The sequence below is a fragment of the Littorina saxatilis genome, linkage group LG17 (genome assembly GCF_037325665.1).
Source record: "Littorina saxatilis isolate snail1 linkage group LG17, US_GU_Lsax_2.0, whole genome shotgun sequence".
In the NCBI taxonomy this organism is placed as follows: Eukaryota; Metazoa; Mollusca; class Gastropoda; order Littorinimorpha; family Littorinidae; genus Littorina; species Littorina saxatilis.
The window spans coordinates 55,576,230-55,594,545 of NC_090261.1; the positions used below are offsets into that span (position 1 = coordinate 55,576,230).

Consider the following 18,316-nt stretch of genomic DNA (forward strand, 5'->3'; position numbering starts at 1 on the left):
TATATATATCTACTGCTACATGTACTGATAATTCTGCTCTAGATTTGTCTTTGTGCTAAACATGTTTGGAATGTATATACAAATTAAAATGTGTTACTGCTCGTTTGTTCCCTGTTTAGACTTGACACTTTCTGAATACACGATTCAAAGTACATGTTTTGATAAATGCCGCATACTTGCTTCTGTTAATGTCATAATAATAACAAAGCCAAAGCTTCACTGCAAAACAAATTTGTAATCTTCAAACTTCTTAAATACACACCCAAAAGATATATAGAAACCATCAGAAAATATATATATAAAATAAAAGCCTGAATAAACCCATCCAGAAGTAATTGTAAAATGTGCCAGGAAAAGTATACATGTACATACAAAAATAAAGTATTAAACTGAAAGGACCAAACAAGAAAAAGGCACAAAAAAGCATTTAACAAGAAAGACAACAAGTCGCGAAAGGCGAAATTACTACATCTAGTCAAGCTGTGGAACTCACAGAATGAAACTGAACGTAGTCCGCCGCTAGGGCAAAAGGCAGTGAAAGTGACGAGCCTGTTTGGCGCGGTAGCGGTTGCGCTGTGCTTCATAGCACGCTTCACTGTACCTCTCTTCGTTTTAACTTTCTGAGCGTGTTTTTAATCCAAACATATCATATCTATATGTTTATGGAATCAGGAACCGACAAGGAATAAGATGAAATAGTTTTTAAAACGATTTTGGAAATTTAATTTTAATAATAATGTTTATATTTTTAATTTTCAGAGCTTGCTTTTAATCCGAATATAACATATTTATATGTTTTTGGAATCAGAACATGATGAAGAATAAAATAAAAGTAATTTTGGATCGTTTTATAAAAAAATAATTTTAATTACAATTTTCAGATTTTTATTTTTAATGACCAAAGTCATTAATTAATTTGTAAGCCTCCATGCTGAAATGCAATACCGAAGTCCGGCCTTCGTCAAAGATTGCTTGGCCAAAATTTCAATCAATTTGATTGAAAATTGAGCGTGTGACAGTGCCGCCTCAACTTTTACAAAAAGCCGGATATGACGTCATAAAAGACATTTATTGAAAAAATGAAAAAAACGTCTGGGGATATCATACCCAGGAACTCTCATGTAAAATTTCATAAAGATCGGTCCAGTAGTTTACTCTGAATCGCTCTACACACACACACGCACAGACACACACACACACACATACACCACGACCCTCATCTCGATTCCCCCCTCTATGTTAAAACATTTAGTCAAAACTTGACTAAATGTAAAAATGGTCTGATAGTCAGGGCCGAGAACAAGAAAAGGACCGTAAAAGAGACAACATTTCAAAACAACTACTGTATTGTAAATTTTTTTAAAAAGTACAGAAATAAAACTGTGCAACAGCAAATAGCTGAAATTACCTCAATAAGAAGTAATACAATAGAAATGGAAGCTAGAGTGAGGACTAAATATTTCCCAGTCTTGCAGTAGTAGAATCAAAGAATCAAAAACATTTCACTGTGACTTGAGAAAAAAATAAAAATAACTTTTTTTTTAAGACAACAGGAAAATAAGTAGAAAAACAAGCTGGACCATACATCTGAAATAGCAAAACGGAGAAGAAAAAAAGTTCAAACAGAAACAGTAACAGTACAATACCTTGCAAACAGTCATCTGTGAAAATGTTCAAGACCAGATTTTTTAACAACTACCGTAAATGCTATTTCAACATGTGCTACATGCAGCACCTGATGTTATCTTCTTTTCAAAGGAATACGCACACTATGAAACTGAATTTAGTATTTGCCTTTCCAAACTATGATCAAGGTTTAATTTAATTCAAGTTTCCAAAATAAAGAAGCTAATGGTCTCAATACACTTTATGTTCAACAAAAAGAAGGAAATATTTGTGTCTAGCTGGTCCTTTCAACATTGTCATCTCTGAAATAGCAGTACGTAATAAAAAATGTAATAAATGATTGATAGCTAATGTCAGACTGTGGAAGGAACTGATATGATACATATTTCTTTTTTTGTCTTTTTATAGTTTTACTGTGACCAGCACAACCTAGTTTGGAACATGTGCCCCCAATCTGACATCTGTAGTCTAAGTATTCATCATATCTATAAGACACTAACTTACTAGTTATAATCACAACTGATCCAGAATCAAATAACAAGAAAGGTTAATCATTGGAACGTTTAATCTTTGAGAAAAAAAAATGCATCTAATTTTGTCAAAAATTACAGATTCCAATAACTTACCTTTCTTCCTTTTTGATTGATGATGGTATAAGCCTTCAAATTATCGTATCTAATGTTATAAAAAGAAATAGTAACCTACATAACATCTATGATCTAAAATTGCTGCGTGTGGTCTAAAATGAAAGTTATGCATTTGCATTCCCAGCTGTTTGCACACAAGAACAAAACTTCAGGACAGGTAACACAAGCTGATACATTAATAATGCTGTGAAAAAACCCAAAAACTTTGAAAAAGCTTTTCATGCCTGTAGAGGGCTAGTTTTCATATTCACAGCATGCACACATAATTCATACATGCAGTACGATATAAATACATTTGTGAAATGCATCACAATCTACTTAAATTACAGCCAGAAAATAAAGCACTGCGAGCACTGACCAGGGCAATACTATGAGTGGCCACAAAGAACAGAAAGATGGGAAACAGTCAAAGGAAAGGTCAAATGAAAATACAATGTGAGTACAGACTTTGTGGACTAATCCCTTTGACTACAATTGCCTGTCAATGTTAAACAGTATAGAGATAAAGTGCTGAGGACCCCGGCCATTAAAATAATTTTAATTCAATGTTTCCTTGTAGTACTCACTTGACAATTTGTCGTCCCTTGGTCCGTAGGCTACAGGCTTAGCGGGTCTACAAAAAGACACAAATTATTTGAAAGGTCAGTCATGAATGTGAATTTACACCAGCATATCTAACACACAACTCCGACAATTTACACCAGCATATCTAACACACAACTCCAACAAAAGCATTTTCTGGATGATTTCATGAAACACAGAAAGCAACTAATATGTGTGAAATGTTTTCAATACATGAATTGACCAGAGGTACATGATAATGTGTATCACATTAAGAAATCTATACTCCAAATTCATACAAAAAGACAAAACTTTGCATGAAAATGCATGTACTCCGGTCAAATCAAAACAGATGAAAAGAAACAGTAAAAGTGCACCATGGCTGTAAAACATGAAGAAGAGGACTATCATTTCAACATTCAAAGCATGTTTAACTGTAAAGCCGACCAAAAGACAAAGTGTTGGCTTTGAATTAATCTCAGCATGACATTGTACTGACTTCAAAGCTTGAACACTATCCATTCTAACAATGTTTCAAAATGGATTTCATGTAAAACCTGGCAAACTGATAAAACAGGCAGAAAAGTTAAAAGCCTTTGCAAAGTTTTCATTACACAGGTGAATTAGTGCGTACATGTGCACATGTTGATTTTTGTTGTTTTCTTACGTTATAGGCAAACTAGCAGAATTAAGGGAAAGAGCTGTCTGTGCACTTCTGTAAAATGTGTGCATTTCTCTCTTAATAACTCTTAAACATTATTTCATGGTCTAAAAATGTATTGCGTAAATTTTGTAAAGAATAAATGTACTTCTTTATTATTTTCTTTTTAGGTCTGATCTCCATTTATCTGTTGATTTCTAAAACTGTGTTAGTCAGGAAGTCAAGTCATGCACACTGCACTGTCAAATATAACCTGAATAACAAGAAGAGCAAACGCTCGATCGAGTCACTTTCGCAGTTCTGAATATTATATGAGGCATCAGATGGACAGGAAGAAATTGCTATTCACAACACAATGAGTCACGTTCACATAAAATTTGAGCCCGGTCACTTTTATAGTTTCCGAGAAAAGCCCAACGTTAAGTTGTGTGTTGCCGAACAGAAAAGGCTAGTTATCTCCCTTGTTTTTCTGATAACGTTCGTAAAAGGCTACAGATGTAAATACTTTGATGTAAAGAATAATCCTACAAAGTTTCAATCACATCCGATGAACTTTGTCAAAGATATAAAATGTCTAATTTTTCCTTTGACGCTGACCTGTGACCTGTGACCTTGAAAAAGGTCAAAGGTCAACGAAACCATCGTTAAAGTGTAGAGGTCATTGGAGGTCACGACTAAACAAAATATGAGCCCGATCGCTTTGATAGTTTCCGAGAAAAGTCCAACGTTAAGGTGGAGTCTACGGACGGCCGGCCGGCCGGCCGGCCGGACTAACACTTACCGATTACATAGAGTCACTTTTTCTCAAGTGACTCAAAAAGCAAAACATTTGTATAACTTAATCTGCACTTTTTAAGTGAGCAATAAGTTTGACCTGTTAGTTTTTTCACCTCAGAATTTGATGAAGACTTTCCCTAGTAAAACCCAAAATGAAAAAAGTAAGATGAGACAACTTAACAGGTTCTTATGTATATATATATATATATATTCCACATGATACAGATATTGTACCATGATGACACATTAAAGTACTTTACTGAAGTACCAGTAAAACTGACACTATAAATAATGCCATGCTGAGTGAATGTAATGATCAATGTCTCACACCAAAATATAAGTTAAATACACAACATCTAAAAACAGACTATCCAACAGTGACTGCTGATAAAATGAAACTGTAAGAAGGTGGATGAAAATGAATAATGATCAATGTGCAGGAGAAAAAAGCGTGAAAGACAAATGACCACACATCCAACAGATAAGCATGGGTAATTGTAGTATCTTCTTCTTCTTCTTCTGCGTTCGTGGGCTGAAACTCCCACGTACACTCGTGTTTTTTGCACGAGTGGAATTTTACGTGTATGACCGTTTTTTACCCCGCCATTTAGGCAGCCATACGCCGTTTTCGGAGGAAGCATGCTGGGTATTTTCGTGTTTCTATAACCCACCGAACTCTGACATGGATTACAGGATTTTTTTCGTGCGCACTTGGTCTTGTGCTTGCGTGTACACACGGGGGTGTTCGGACACCGAGGAGAGTCTGCACACAAAGTTGACTCTGAGAAATAAATCTCTCGCCGAACGTGGGGACGAACTCACGCTGACAGCGGTCAACTGGATACAAATCCAGCGCGCTACCGACTGAGCTACATCCCCGCCCGCTAATTGTAGTATATATATTTTAGACTGCCATACAATTTATTGCACCCTTGAATACCATGAGATGATGGTAACTCTTTATAGCTCAGACGTTCATTTTGTTCGAGCACACTGTCTACCGGAATGCTAATCAAAGTGCTGGGATTCTGTCTTCCAACAAAAGGCAACTGCACCCATAGAAAAAAAGATGATGAGAAACTTGCAACACACAGCAAAATCTATTTCTCCTATAACCATAACACGGGACTGAAGGCTGTCTAGGTGTAGGAATAGTGTGAAAGTGCAATGGGTGACTATCCTATATAATCAATCTTTCCTCTCTGACATACATACATTAACCTTCTCTTTCACCTGGATAACATTATAAACATTACACCGCTTAAATCATAAGAAAACGCTGAAATTATGATACAGTTGAATACAAAACTATTACAGCTAGAGAAAAAGTCACAGAAAAAAAGAAATGTGAAAGATAGAAGCTGTAGGATACAAATTATAGATCTGCTTTTACTGTACAGTTAGATGAAACCACACATATTCAAAGAAATTATTGACTAAAACAAACATTTTTGACTTCTTTTATCCTAACTTATTAAAAAAAAGTCATGGACCATAGTTACCAAAATATGTTAAATGTAACTGAAAGGAAAAATTATCAGACTGGAGTTAGAAAACAGAGATTAACCCAGGAATGAAGCAACTGAACGGTGCAGAAATCAAAGGCAAAATAGGGTGATGAAAAATAGCACCATTTCTGACTTCCTTAATATCATGTCTTTGTCCCACTCACCTTCTGCAAAAGTTGTTCAATATAACTTTGTTAATGAAGACTTTTTACACAAATTGAACAAACTCGTAAATAACAAATTCAGACAAACTTGACAACATTCATGCAGCATAGTTTGCAACACTCATACATGTACCTTCAAAACAGATGAGAAAGATGGTAACAGTTAAAATAGATCACTTTGTTAAAAAGAAGCACTGAATCTTTACTAACATTAACAAGCATAACAAATATGCCTCATGCATTTTTTTCTTGATCTTATGAATCTGAGGTGGTTCAGAGAACATTGGTAAAGGAGAAATGTGTGTGTCAAATTAAAACAGGTACATGTATGTATATGTAACAAGAAATCCCCTATCTGGAAATTTGTTTGAATGTATATTCTTGAACAGCTATATCTGTGCTCTGTGAGAGGTGTTTTCTTTGTGCTTAATATTATTTTGTTTGGACCTAGCTATTGATGTGTACATTGTTGTTAAACAGTTGTTTGTTGTATGTTTATCAGGGTTTGCTAGTGTGTGATAGGGTTCGTGTCCGTCTGTAGATGTTAGTTTCTTTGTTAGTCCTGTGTTGACAACTCTTCGACAAGCGCTTAGAACTGTACCCACGGAATACACGCTATATAAGCTTCCTATTGATTGATTGATTGATTGATATCAGGTTTTCTTCAAAATGCCCTTGACTTCAGCTTAATTTCGCATGGTGAGAAAGGTTTAAATGTTAGCAAAAGGCACCCGTTTAATGAACCAAAAGAAGAGACGGTTCTACCAAAAAAATAGATGCTTTCACCAAAAGAAAAGATGGCTTGAGTGACAAAGAATTAAAGTACCCAAAAAAAATTTGATCCGCCAAAAGAATTGCTGTCTGAACAAAAAATTAAATAAACTGGCAAAAGCAAATATACTCAGGCAAAAGAAAATATAATCAGGCAAAAGATTGACTACTTCAGGCAAAAGAAAATATAGTTTCAACAAAAGAAATGGATAGTCATTCTCCAACACAGTGAAACACTTTGAGAGAGAGGCTGGAAATGTCAAGATTTCTCGGAGTTGTTGAGAATGACATTGTAAAGAACTGGTCTATGGAACGAGCACCAAATGCAACCGCAGAGCACACCGAGATTGCCGAAGCACCACATCGCACACTGAAAATGTGGACAACAGCGTTTCAGTCGGCAACGTCACCAGCTGAGTCGCTGAAGACTGGGAACACGATCTTCGTGGGATCTTCAACCCTGGAAAAGGAGCTGAAGACTGCCATCCCGAATCATCGTACTGGGCTGACTTCGAGGAGTATGCCACATGTCGGAGGTCGGTGTGGAAGATTACGATCGACGAAAACAATCAGTTTTTCTGCAACTGTCCGGAGTTCCTCAAGTGCTACGTGTGTCATCATTCCATGGGCATTGAGATTCGTCTGGAGGTGACCAAACCCCCTGCCCAGGCCAAGACCATCCCAATCGGCCAGAAGCGAAAGCGCGGGCGCCCAAAGCTGTCTAGACCAGCGCTTATCAGGCAGTGAACACACTGATCTTGGCTGCTCTGTACACTGATTTTATCATTTTCATTTAACTTTCTTTGGACGTACAATTATGATTATGATATGGAGTGACACTATTTTGTCTCTGAAAGTACACTAAACTTTATATTTTTTGCTGACAGTAGCTATTTTGTAGTTGAAATAATTCGTTTTTTTGTTGAGAATTCTTTTGCAAGTCTCATTTCTTTTTTTGGTAGAATCAATCGGTTTTTTGCTAGAAGCATCTGTTTTGTGGGTGAAAACATCCGATTTTTTGTTTGAATATCTTTTGCTAACTAAGCAATTCTTTTGGTGAAAGCATCTATTCTTTTGGTGATTTAATTTATTGCCTTAGCAAAATAGAAATCTTAAAACTAGAGGTTCCATATACCTTTCATTTGTTGGATGTAACAATGTCGCTTAACAAGGACAACCTCCAGAACTGTACATTTCTTTAAAAATACATGTAAATGGAGCCAAAGATGTTCAGATCTCATTCGTAATGGTTTTTATTTGTTTTCAATACCTCTTTATTTCAGTACTGTGCCAAAACCAAAGAAGTGATCTCATAAATGACAATCCCTTGAAAACATGTGTAAACACATTTGATGAAACCAAACCCATGCATTAGGAACAGATCATGAAAACAACCCTCAACACACATTTTATAAGGCGATGAACAGTCATACAGTGGAACCCCTCACAAAGACCCCCCTCTCTAACGACTACCCCGCCACAACGACCCCCTTTTTTTTTAACCGATGTGTTTCCTTATATAGTTGTCACCAGTGTAGCGACCACCCCGCTCTAACGTCTAAGGACCGACCTAACAGCTTGTGTAACGACTTTGTCAGACAAAGCCAAGACTCTCAGTCAGGTAATGCATCACTGACAAACCGGTTATAACCAGTTATAACCGTCTCGCATAAGCAAAGGCACTAAACCGCTGAGAGGTGTGATGGTTGGGTGGGCTGAGTAAACATCACAAACCAATCATCGAGAAAACAAACTCACGTGACCAACATACACCGTTCAATTCAGTCAGAATAGACAGTCTTTGGACAGGAGAGCAGTGGAGATCGACATGGCGTCTACAAAGAAAAGAAAAACTCTCGAAAATCGAGTGAATGTTGTGAACAGACACAAAAAGGGAGAAACTGCCATTGCGATTGCAAAAAGTCTTGATGTTGGAAAATCGCAAATTCAAAGAATTATCCAAGACAAAGAAAACATTCTGAAAAGGTGGGAAAGTGGTGACAAGGCAGTGAACGCACTCACCATGCACTGACATCATAGGAAAGCAGCCACACAAACACAGCACAGAGGCAGGTGTGCAGATGCTTTGTGAGAATAAGCGTTGAAAACCAGTTTGAATAAAAAAAAAAACAGCAGATAGACTGAGCCGCATGTCATAATCATTCTTTTTGTCTGGCTTTATTGACTGCATGCCGATCTTGTGGCAGTGACTTTTCACTCTTCAGTCGAAAATAAACTGTACACAACACCGCTCTCACTCTCCCTCACTGACTACCCAAAGCCCTGACAACTGATCCTTGGAAATTGTTTGGAAGAGTACACCTCTCTATTTCTCTCCAATGCTCTTCCTGCTGACATGCAGTGACACCGGACACCCCACTGAGTTTAGCCAGCTACCCCCCCCCCCCCCCCTCTCTCTCTTCCCCTCCCCCCAGCCATGTACTGTTTGGTGCTGTGGCCAGAGAGGTTAATTGAGGCCAGCTGCACTGTTCACTCAGAGCAAAACTAGTTGACTGTGTCTAACTTTTGACAAAGCAACACAACTGAAGGGTTCACAGATTAGGTAACCGACTCACTGGTCAAGGCTGGGGGAAACAAGAGTATCTTGTCAATGAAAGAGATTACACACAGATACGTGATGCTGAGAACGGTGGCCGATTTTTCACTCTCTTTCTCGGAGGGCCTTCATCATTGCAGGGACTGCTGTAAAGAATGCTTGCTCAGAAACTAACTCTTTTTGCATTGAAACATGCACCAGAACTGGTGGACACCATCGACAATGTCAAACATGAAATCGAAGCAGTTTGCTTGAGGAAACGGTCATCAGCAACTCAAACTTCTCTGTTTTCTTTTTTTAAGAAAATCTGAGGTGACTTTCTTTGTGGCCTCCTGACCCCGCCCCCTCCCTCTGTAAGGACCCCCCTCCATAAGGACCGCTTTTTGTCAACATTTTCAAGGTCGCTAGAGAGGGGTTCCACTGTATTAACAAGTCATGCTCATTCTTGACAATTGAACACAATGTCTCCCAGAGCGAGCTCCCAATATCGCCTGCTCAAAATCCATTTGCAGATCTTGGAAGAACCTAAAATGTCTGTCCTACACAATGCTACGTATGATGTATGCTTTCCCAGCATTGGGATAATAGAGAAAATGAAATGATTTTTGTTTTAATTTGAACAGGCTTCCTGCATTGTTTGTGCATTTATAATTCCGGAAAACTCACTGTGGTTACTTTGCTACAATACTTTAAATTTCGAAATCGACTGAGTTACTTCCCATGTCACTGGAGGCAGAGAGTTAAGTTGAACATCAAATTGCAATGAGAGATTTATGGAACGAATATCGACAATGGTCAATGCATTACAGAATGAATGCAGCTGAGTTCAATAATTGGTTCCATGATTATTGGAGATTTGCTCTGGAAATCTATCAGCGAACTGTGATTGTTTCCATAACAACACTGTCAGTAAACGCAACAAAAAAGATGAATGACCACGCATACTTTTTTGAGCTGTTTGGATAGACTGCACTGAGTGGACTGGTCAAGTAAGAATCTATTTTCTTTGCTCACTTTGCAAAAGTTTCACCTTATTTTCATTGTGTGAGTGTGACTTCCAGTTTAGCTTCACACAAAATTGTGCAGAATCTTCATATAAATTCCATTTCCACTCGGAAACAGGCTATGCATTTGTAACCATTGTGAGTTATTGGCGGCTCAAAACTGTTACGTTTCAGATGCCAAATCGGATAATCTTACAAACTCTCTGGTCAGATACCAATTTTATTGAGGTATCAGCTTTCAATATCACCCAGTTTTCATGACTTCAACTTTCTTGATGATTCTGTACACATGTTTATCCATTGACAAGCAACAGTATGATATTGTAGTTATGCTTGAATTTGGCATGAACAGACTGTGTTACTTTAAATTCAATTGAATCTTGAACGCAAAAACATGTAACAGATTGACCTTACCCCTCCGAATATGAACTTGCCCCTAACTTGCGTGACGTCCGTTTGGTGGTAGATCTACTGTACATGCTGATCCACACCATCAGAAAGAAAGGCATATTTCTTCTATTGTTTCTACACTGATTAAAGAGACTGGTCCTCAGTCTCTCGTGTAACAAGAAGCTAAACCTCATACGGTTTCATCCACATTGTTGTTTAACTTCAATAAAAAGTGCAAAAGGTTCATTTTAGCATGCTTTTGCAAACACATCCCCCCATGTCATCACCTAGCCCTGTGTCAAGCGAACTTAACTTTACAATGCGGGTAGTTAACTGAGAGTAACTCATCAAAAGTTAGGTCTACGAATGGTTTGTGTTATTCAGTTAATAAGCAGCCTTTTTTCTACTGATAAGAGGGTGCACTGCAGACAGTAGACAACTAGGCGTACTAGTTAAAACAGATGATGATCAGTTCTAATGATGTCACTAGTGCAGAAAGAATAAGGGTGGAACAGATGTGTGAATGTGGGAGTACACTGGGTCTACACTAAATCTACTTTCCTACTTGAAACCATTGTTGTACTTGATAAACGACAGCAAAACAGTCACTCTTACTTGAAGCAGTTTTCTTCGTACACAGAACGCCAAATGCGTCGTGGAGATGCACCTTTGTAGCCTGTGTACCTCTCTGGGTTTTTGAGCAGGTCGACATACTGCACGTCTGCCGAATGCTCATCTGCACAAAAAGGACAATCATGATACTTTTAATATTCTTGCTTGCACACACATACTGTACTTCTACTTCACAATCTTTTCTTTTATAAAATCAAATTAAATAGGAAAATACAATGTATAACAGTAATATATAAGCCCCCCCCCCCACCCCCTTGCAAAAAAAAGAAAAGAAAAGTAAATAGATAGAAATACAAGCATACCAAGATAAAGAAACAGATACATGAACGTATATACATGCTTGTACAGTGGAACCCCCTCCCCCTACTCAAAGACCCACATTTTATGACCCCCTTTCTCCTTAAACCTCAAGCTCTGAAGAATTCCCGATAAAAATGTCTGTAAATTTACCACAGTCTGAAGACTGTCTCCCCCCCCCCCCCCCCCCCCCCGAAGACCTGGTTTTCTCCCATTTTTGAGGTCTTAAAAGGGGGTTCCACTGTATTCTTGTTTTACTCACCATCAATTTCACAAAACATATCCAGGGAGTCATCATACGCCTTCCATTCTCTGAACTTCTTCTTGCTTTCATCACTGTAAATAGAGAAATCTCCATCTGTATTTTGTTCTACTTTGCCACAAAACATCAAATATATAAAACAGTGTCCATTTTGTCATGGGATGTTCAAAATATCAGCAAATCCCTTGCACACAATGACGGATCAAGCCCACTTCTGTCCATAAAGTCCAGTACATTTGAGTATTAAACTTAACCGAAGTCTTTCAAAGTGTATATCCTACTCTGCATAGATGCTGTGACGTTGACATCCTTAGAAGCTAAACTCTATTGCGTTTTATTTGTATAGGCTGATAGACCACAGCATGTGTTCCAATAATATGTCATCCTTATCAGTCAAATCAAGCCTCAGATGCAAGTAATAACTGGGCTCGCCACTTTCTCCTGGCAGGTGGCCACTCAAGCCGGGGGCCATACATGCTGTATTAGAATGAAAGATGTCTGCTCTGACCAGAAAAACACATTACACCCACCCTCCCTTTTACAATCACTGATTGACTATCACAATACACACTTAAACATCTCCTCCATTAATATGTGGAAGAGGAAAACAAAGCAGACCAAAATAAAATTACAATAGGTCTGTTCTTTGGTTAGTACAGAGCTACCCCCCCCCCCCTGAAACACACACAACAAAACAAAAACAAAAAAAAGGGGGGGGGGGGGGGGGAGAATTTGCAAACCTTAATGAAGTGTCTAGGGCACCCAGTTCTCTCTCTTCTTCACAATTGGCATGGTTCCCATTCTGAGCTTCTTTGGAATACTGCCACAGAACAATGTAAAAGCTGAGATGCTGATTTGCATACATCTGATTTACATAATGTCAGAAAAAAGACCAAAGAAGTACATGTACTCATTTTCTTATTTACAAAAAATTCTCTCCACGATGAAACCAGGTTTGTCAATACAGTAAATGGAATAATATCTAAGAAATACATAATCACCAACTGCGTCACACTTTTAAACAGTTTTGTTCTCCTCTATATAACGACATTTAGTCCGTCAAGCATGAGATATTCAACTGCGAAAAAGTTGACTAACAGTTCCAGATCCTGTTTACATATCACGCACTGAAAAAGACACATTTCAATCAAACATATTATATCTATAAGCTACATCATATACATGGGCCATAGCAGAAGAACAAATACAGTATTTTTGGTCTCTTTATCTACATGAGCCATACCTTGTTTTCAGGTTCTTGCTTGTTTTCTTTTTTGTCAGCAAATGGCACACTATCCTGCAACACAATAACCAAGAACGGATATATATATATATTTATACGCATTTGAAAATCTGTTTCTTTTGACACAATCACCAATGCTCAAAGGTGAATTTGATAGAATTTGTGTGGGTCTGTGTGGTTGACTGGATTGAATGTGGGTATACTGAGCAGCGCTGAAAGTCCACAAAATGGGGTACTCGCCTTTGGCTAGTACTTCTCATAATTTACTAGCCAGAGAGCAAATTTTAGTCTTTTTACTCGCCAAACCAACCATTTGTTTCAGAACCTTTACTAGCATTTGGCGAGTGGATTAACATTTATACTCACCATTTACATGTTTCTACTCGCCATGGCGAGTAAAATACTCGCCACTTTCAGGCCTGCTGAATGGTTAATAAGATGTGTGGAGTGAAGGTGTGTTTTACCACTGACTGTGGTGTTGGTACTAAGCTGTTAAGTTATTTGCTATGACTGAAGCAGTGTTTATGTAACTGAGTGCCAAAACACCACAATCACCTTTGGAGGCGAAGTCCAATCAAACAGGATTGAGAATTTTAGAGCTTATTTCTAAGCCCTATAAAAACTGTTATGCATTCGCAAAGGAATCCATGAACATACAGAGAGACAAAAGCCGCCAGACCCCATCACAAACAGAACTCTACAATCCACAGGTGTTGCCTACTTCAAAGGCGAACAACTCTGCAGAGTCTGCTGTGAAGGGCGACGGTAGTCTCCCTGTCACATTTACTGTACATATTTTTTAACTACCTAAATGAAAAATGTCTCTTTGTATCGACAAATCAGACAATAAAGTTGTATTGTATTGTTTTGCATTGTATGCCTGTCCATGATGGCATATCAATCAGTTTCCAGCACAACAGTGTATCAGACTGAAGTATTACTGATCAATGAACCAGAAAAACAAGATAATGATATACATTCATGCGTAAGAATATATCTGGTCACAGCTTTTACTGAGAAATGTATATGTTTCATACAATGCTCATACAATGCAACCTCTACCTGCTGATGGAAAGTTGTCAGTGACCGATCACACATAGAAAGGGGGAAAACATTAAGAAACAGAATGAAACAAGAAGAGCAAACGCTCGATCGAGTCACTTTCGCAGTTCTGAATATTATATGAGGCATCAGATGGACAGGAAGAAATTGCTATTCACAACACAATGAGTCACGTTCACATAAAATTTGAGCCCGGTCACTTTTATAGTTTCTGAGAAAAGCCCAACGTTAAGTTGTGTGTTGCCGAACAGAAAAGGCTAGTTATCTCCCTTGTTTTTCTGATAACGTTCGTAAAAGGCTACAGATGTAAATACTTTGATGTAAAGAATAATCCTACAAAGTTTCAATCACATCCGATGAACTTTGTCAAAGATATAAAATGTCTAATTTTTCCTTTGACGCTGACCTGTGACCTTGAAAAAGGTCAAAGGTCAACGAAACCATCGTTAAAGTGTAGAGGTCATTGGAGGTCACGACTAAACAAAATATGAGCCCGATCGCTTTGATAGTTTCCGAGAAAAGTCCAACGTTAAGGTGGTGTCTACGGACGGCCGGCCGGACGGCCGGCCGGACAGACTAACACTGACCGATTACATAGAGTCACTTTTTCTCAAGTGACTCAAAAATATCAAAGCATGTTTTATTTATAGTTGACATAAAGATTTGTGCAAGCTTTTGTTGCACATTACAGACTTCAGCAAGTTTTTGTTTTCTAGTACAGAATTCATTAAGTTTTTTTGTTGCACAACAGAACTCAGCAAGTTTTTGTTGGCTGAACAGATTTCAGCAAGTTTCTCAATCTCATGCAGTCACAGAGACAACAACAAAAAACACCACAAATTCTGTTCTCTGATTGGTCATAAGCCAATAATAAAATACAGTGGCAAAAGGATTCAGGCATCAGTTTCCACACACATCTTGGTATTCTAGTACCTGATACATAATCATCATGGTGGGTTTATCAACCAGAATCTGTTGTCATCATGCATTACATGTACAATTTATCACCTGTGAACATAATGGACAATGCGAACAAAAGATAAAATCTTTTGATTCTACAGTGGAACCCCCTTTTAATCAAGACCCACGTACTTCCTGCCACCTTTAAAGACCTTGATTTTCGTGTTCATAATTACTGTAAATTTACCTCTTTGATTTTATGCATATATTTGAAGGTCTTAGTAAAAAATTTAAAAAATGAGGGGGGGGGGGGGGGGGGGGGTTCCTCTGTATTCAGCCAGACAAACACTGCTCACAGACAACAGCTGTTGATAATAGAATATCAAAGCCAGAGGGTTCAGATAATTTAGTTTTTTTGTTAACATGGACATTAAATTCCATGTCAAAAACAACCACATAAAAGATGTCAGCTAGGCCACAGAAGCTGTTGAACTTTCACTGAAATACAACAGCCAAATGCAATCTATATCCATCCACCCACTCCTCCTCCCCCCAGCCCCCCCCCACCCCACCCCCCGAATGTGTACAAAAATGAAGATCCTACTGACCGGTTCGCAAACGTTGACATGGCAGTCCTTCATTGCACAGCGGCTATCATCTGTCCAAAAGGGGCATCTTTTTTTAAGATTGACCTGTTCGTGATAAAGATTATGACATTTAAAGAAGACAACACAACCAACGAGTTGTGACTGTTAAATCAGTGTTACAAACAGCACTGAAGTATTTTTTCCTCCTTTATAAACAAATGAAACACTGACAAGAAAGCAAAAACATTTCTCAACTTCAAAAGCACTGAAATGGTAGAAAGTGAAAGTATAATGTTCACAGGGACTTTGTTGTTGTTGTTGTTGTTGTTGTAATTGATTCAAACTTGTTACTAATATAAATATAATGTGTTGAGATTTTAATTAATCGCAAAGATTTATATTTAAAATAATAACACAAAATGTCAACTCACCTTGAAATATTTGAAATAGTTGTTGGTCATCAAACTTTTCAGCCTGGGGTAAATTTTGTTGTTATTCAGGGAATCCAGGCTTTCTACCTTGCACGAACAGTCATCCACTTCTCCTTGTAACTGAAACATCAAAAAGAATTTTTTAACTTTAATTCAAGGAAGTGTTGTTAATCCCTTCAAAATATTAACAGTCGGGTTAACTGGTCAAGTCCTGTTTCCTCAAAGCAAGCTGAGATGGGGGGAAAGGGGAGGGAGGTTCAGTATTTAGGAGAAAAGGAAGCAGGAGAAGGCAAAAACAAGAAGGTTGTCCCTACACAGATTACTACAAAGAGTGGTTTACCAGGCCGTTCAAAAGAATATCCTTGACAGAAAACCTTTGGGTCTCTGCATGACTGTGTGCACAGAAGGGCCTTGCACACCACCCACCGCCTGGCACTGAACCAGCAAAACAATGTTTAGAATCTCTCCCTCCTTTCAATTAACATCACAACTCCTTCAAGCAACAGCAGGCTGCAAAACATTTCCCTCTCTTTCCACCAGCTCCTTTTCTTTGGTCAGTCACCCACTTAACTCATTGTCTCCCAGGTACGGATATATCCGTACCCACTCATATGGCTCTATGAGTCTATCTGACCAGGTACGGATATATCCGCTCAAACAGTTAGCTTCAGTCGCTTCCTGTAACGTCCATCTAACGCCTGCATTCCAGCGTGTTGATACACAGTTACTACACAGTTAATACAATTCCGAGTGACCTGCTGCAGCACAGCTGGTCTCAGCTAAATAAAAACTTGGTCAACATAGGTGGGGTAGAAAGTGTTAAAAGGAAAAACTATGTTGTATCATTTGCAAAAGCTCTCTTTTTTCTTATTTTACAAAAGATCCAATGGTCATGTAAATTACTCAAATAAATCCCTTTAAAGTTTAATCAATTAATGCCACTTCACATTTCCTGGACCAAGGACACACATTATGATCACTTTAGTAACTCATTCCGTCACTGTAGCCTCCTTAGTCTGAAACAGGTTTCTGTACCCGATTGTAATTATCTAATTATCTTGTAGTTCTAAAGGTTTGGGTAATAATACAGTCAAATGTGAACAACCCACTGTATCTCCAAGAAAAGAACCCTGAGCATTTGGTAAAGCACACTAGCAGTGTCATTGGTAGTTGTGTTGTATGTGTTTGTAAGAGTTTCACCTACACACTTAATTAAACCACTATAAAGCTACCAGAATATTTCATTGTAATAAATAGTAATAATTAGAAATTTCAAAGTTTTATCAGATATAATGCAATTATGGTACTGGATTGTTTGAATTTGTAACGCTAAAGTTAAAGTTCCAAGGGCCCAGTAGCTCAGTAGCTGAGCACTGTATGGGTTTGAATCTGGGCTGGGACAAACATGATTCACTACCGTGGCTGGCATGTAAAACTAAAGATCTTGGTCACTCTGCCAGAAGTGCAGGTGGTTGATTACACCTAAACACATCTGGGTAGTGTGACTGGCTTGTTTTTGAAAGATTTTCATTGGAAAGAACTAGAAGTGATATATATCTATGTATAATTTTTGTTTGCGATGGGATAATGAAGTGGCTATTCTAACAGAAACAAGAGATTTAATTACATGTACCAATGTGGCTTTATCCACAAATGGCTTCGGATGTGATGTTGCTGTAACGTATACTAAAAGGAAAACAAGACTGTTTGAGAGTCATACAATTTGATAAATTTGTACAAGGACTGTGCTCACAGTAAGTATCGCTAATAGTGGCACCACCATCTCCAACGACCTGTGCTGAGATGATAACGTTGACGCCATCGTCAAGCGAGCGCGGCAACGCCTCTACTTCTTGCGCCAGCTCAAGAAGTTCCGCCTCAGCCAGGTCATCCTGGTCCAGTTCTACAGGGCCGTGGTGGAGAGCATCTTGACATTCTCCATCACAGTGTGGTACGGCAACACCTCCCAGCTGCTCAAGAACAAGCTGGAGCTTCCAGAGCCCAGAAAATTGTGGCTGACGAGTCCCACCCTGGCCATCCCCTCTTCGAGCGCCTGCCCTCAGGTCGTCGATTCCGATCCCTGGGGGCACGCACTCGTCGTCTCCAGACCTCTTTCTTCCCCCAAGCTGTTTCCTCCCTTAACGCATCCCATCCCTCAGTTGGGCAGCCTCACAGTCGGTGATCCTGCTGGCGGTGAGCTCACCACATACCACATCCTGTGACTCAGTGTTAGGT

The 18,316-nt window shown here is 38.5% G+C and overlaps 1 protein-coding gene across 4 annotated transcripts in view; it reads right to left on the minus strand.

Annotated features, from left to right (window-relative positions):
• Window positions 1–18,316, minus strand: part of LOC138951663 (ero1-like protein) — a 30,484-nt gene that overhangs the window by 10,609 nt on the left and 1,559 nt on the right. The window contains exons 2-10 of one of the 4 annotated variants that reach the window (XM_070323205.1): window positions 16,082–16,201; window positions 15,672–15,755; window positions 13,102–13,155; window positions 12,599–12,678; window positions 11,859–11,932; window positions 11,282–11,402; window positions 10,691–10,756; window positions 2,840–2,886; window positions 1,647–1,661 (exon numbers count right to left, since the gene is read on the minus strand). In XM_070323205.1, the coding sequence (XP_070179306.1) occupies window positions 1,647–1,661; window positions 2,840–2,886; window positions 10,691–10,756; window positions 11,282–11,402; window positions 11,859–11,932; window positions 12,599–12,678; window positions 13,102–13,155; window positions 15,672–15,755; window positions 16,082–16,201 (661 nt within the window). The remainder of the gene's footprint in view (window positions 1–1,646; window positions 1,662–2,839; window positions 2,887–10,690; window positions 10,757–11,281; window positions 11,403–11,858; window positions 11,933–12,598; window positions 12,679–13,101; window positions 13,156–15,671; window positions 15,756–16,081; window positions 16,202–18,316) is intronic. The other 3 variants (XM_070323206.1, XM_070323207.1, XM_070323208.1) reach the window with 3 other exon arrangements.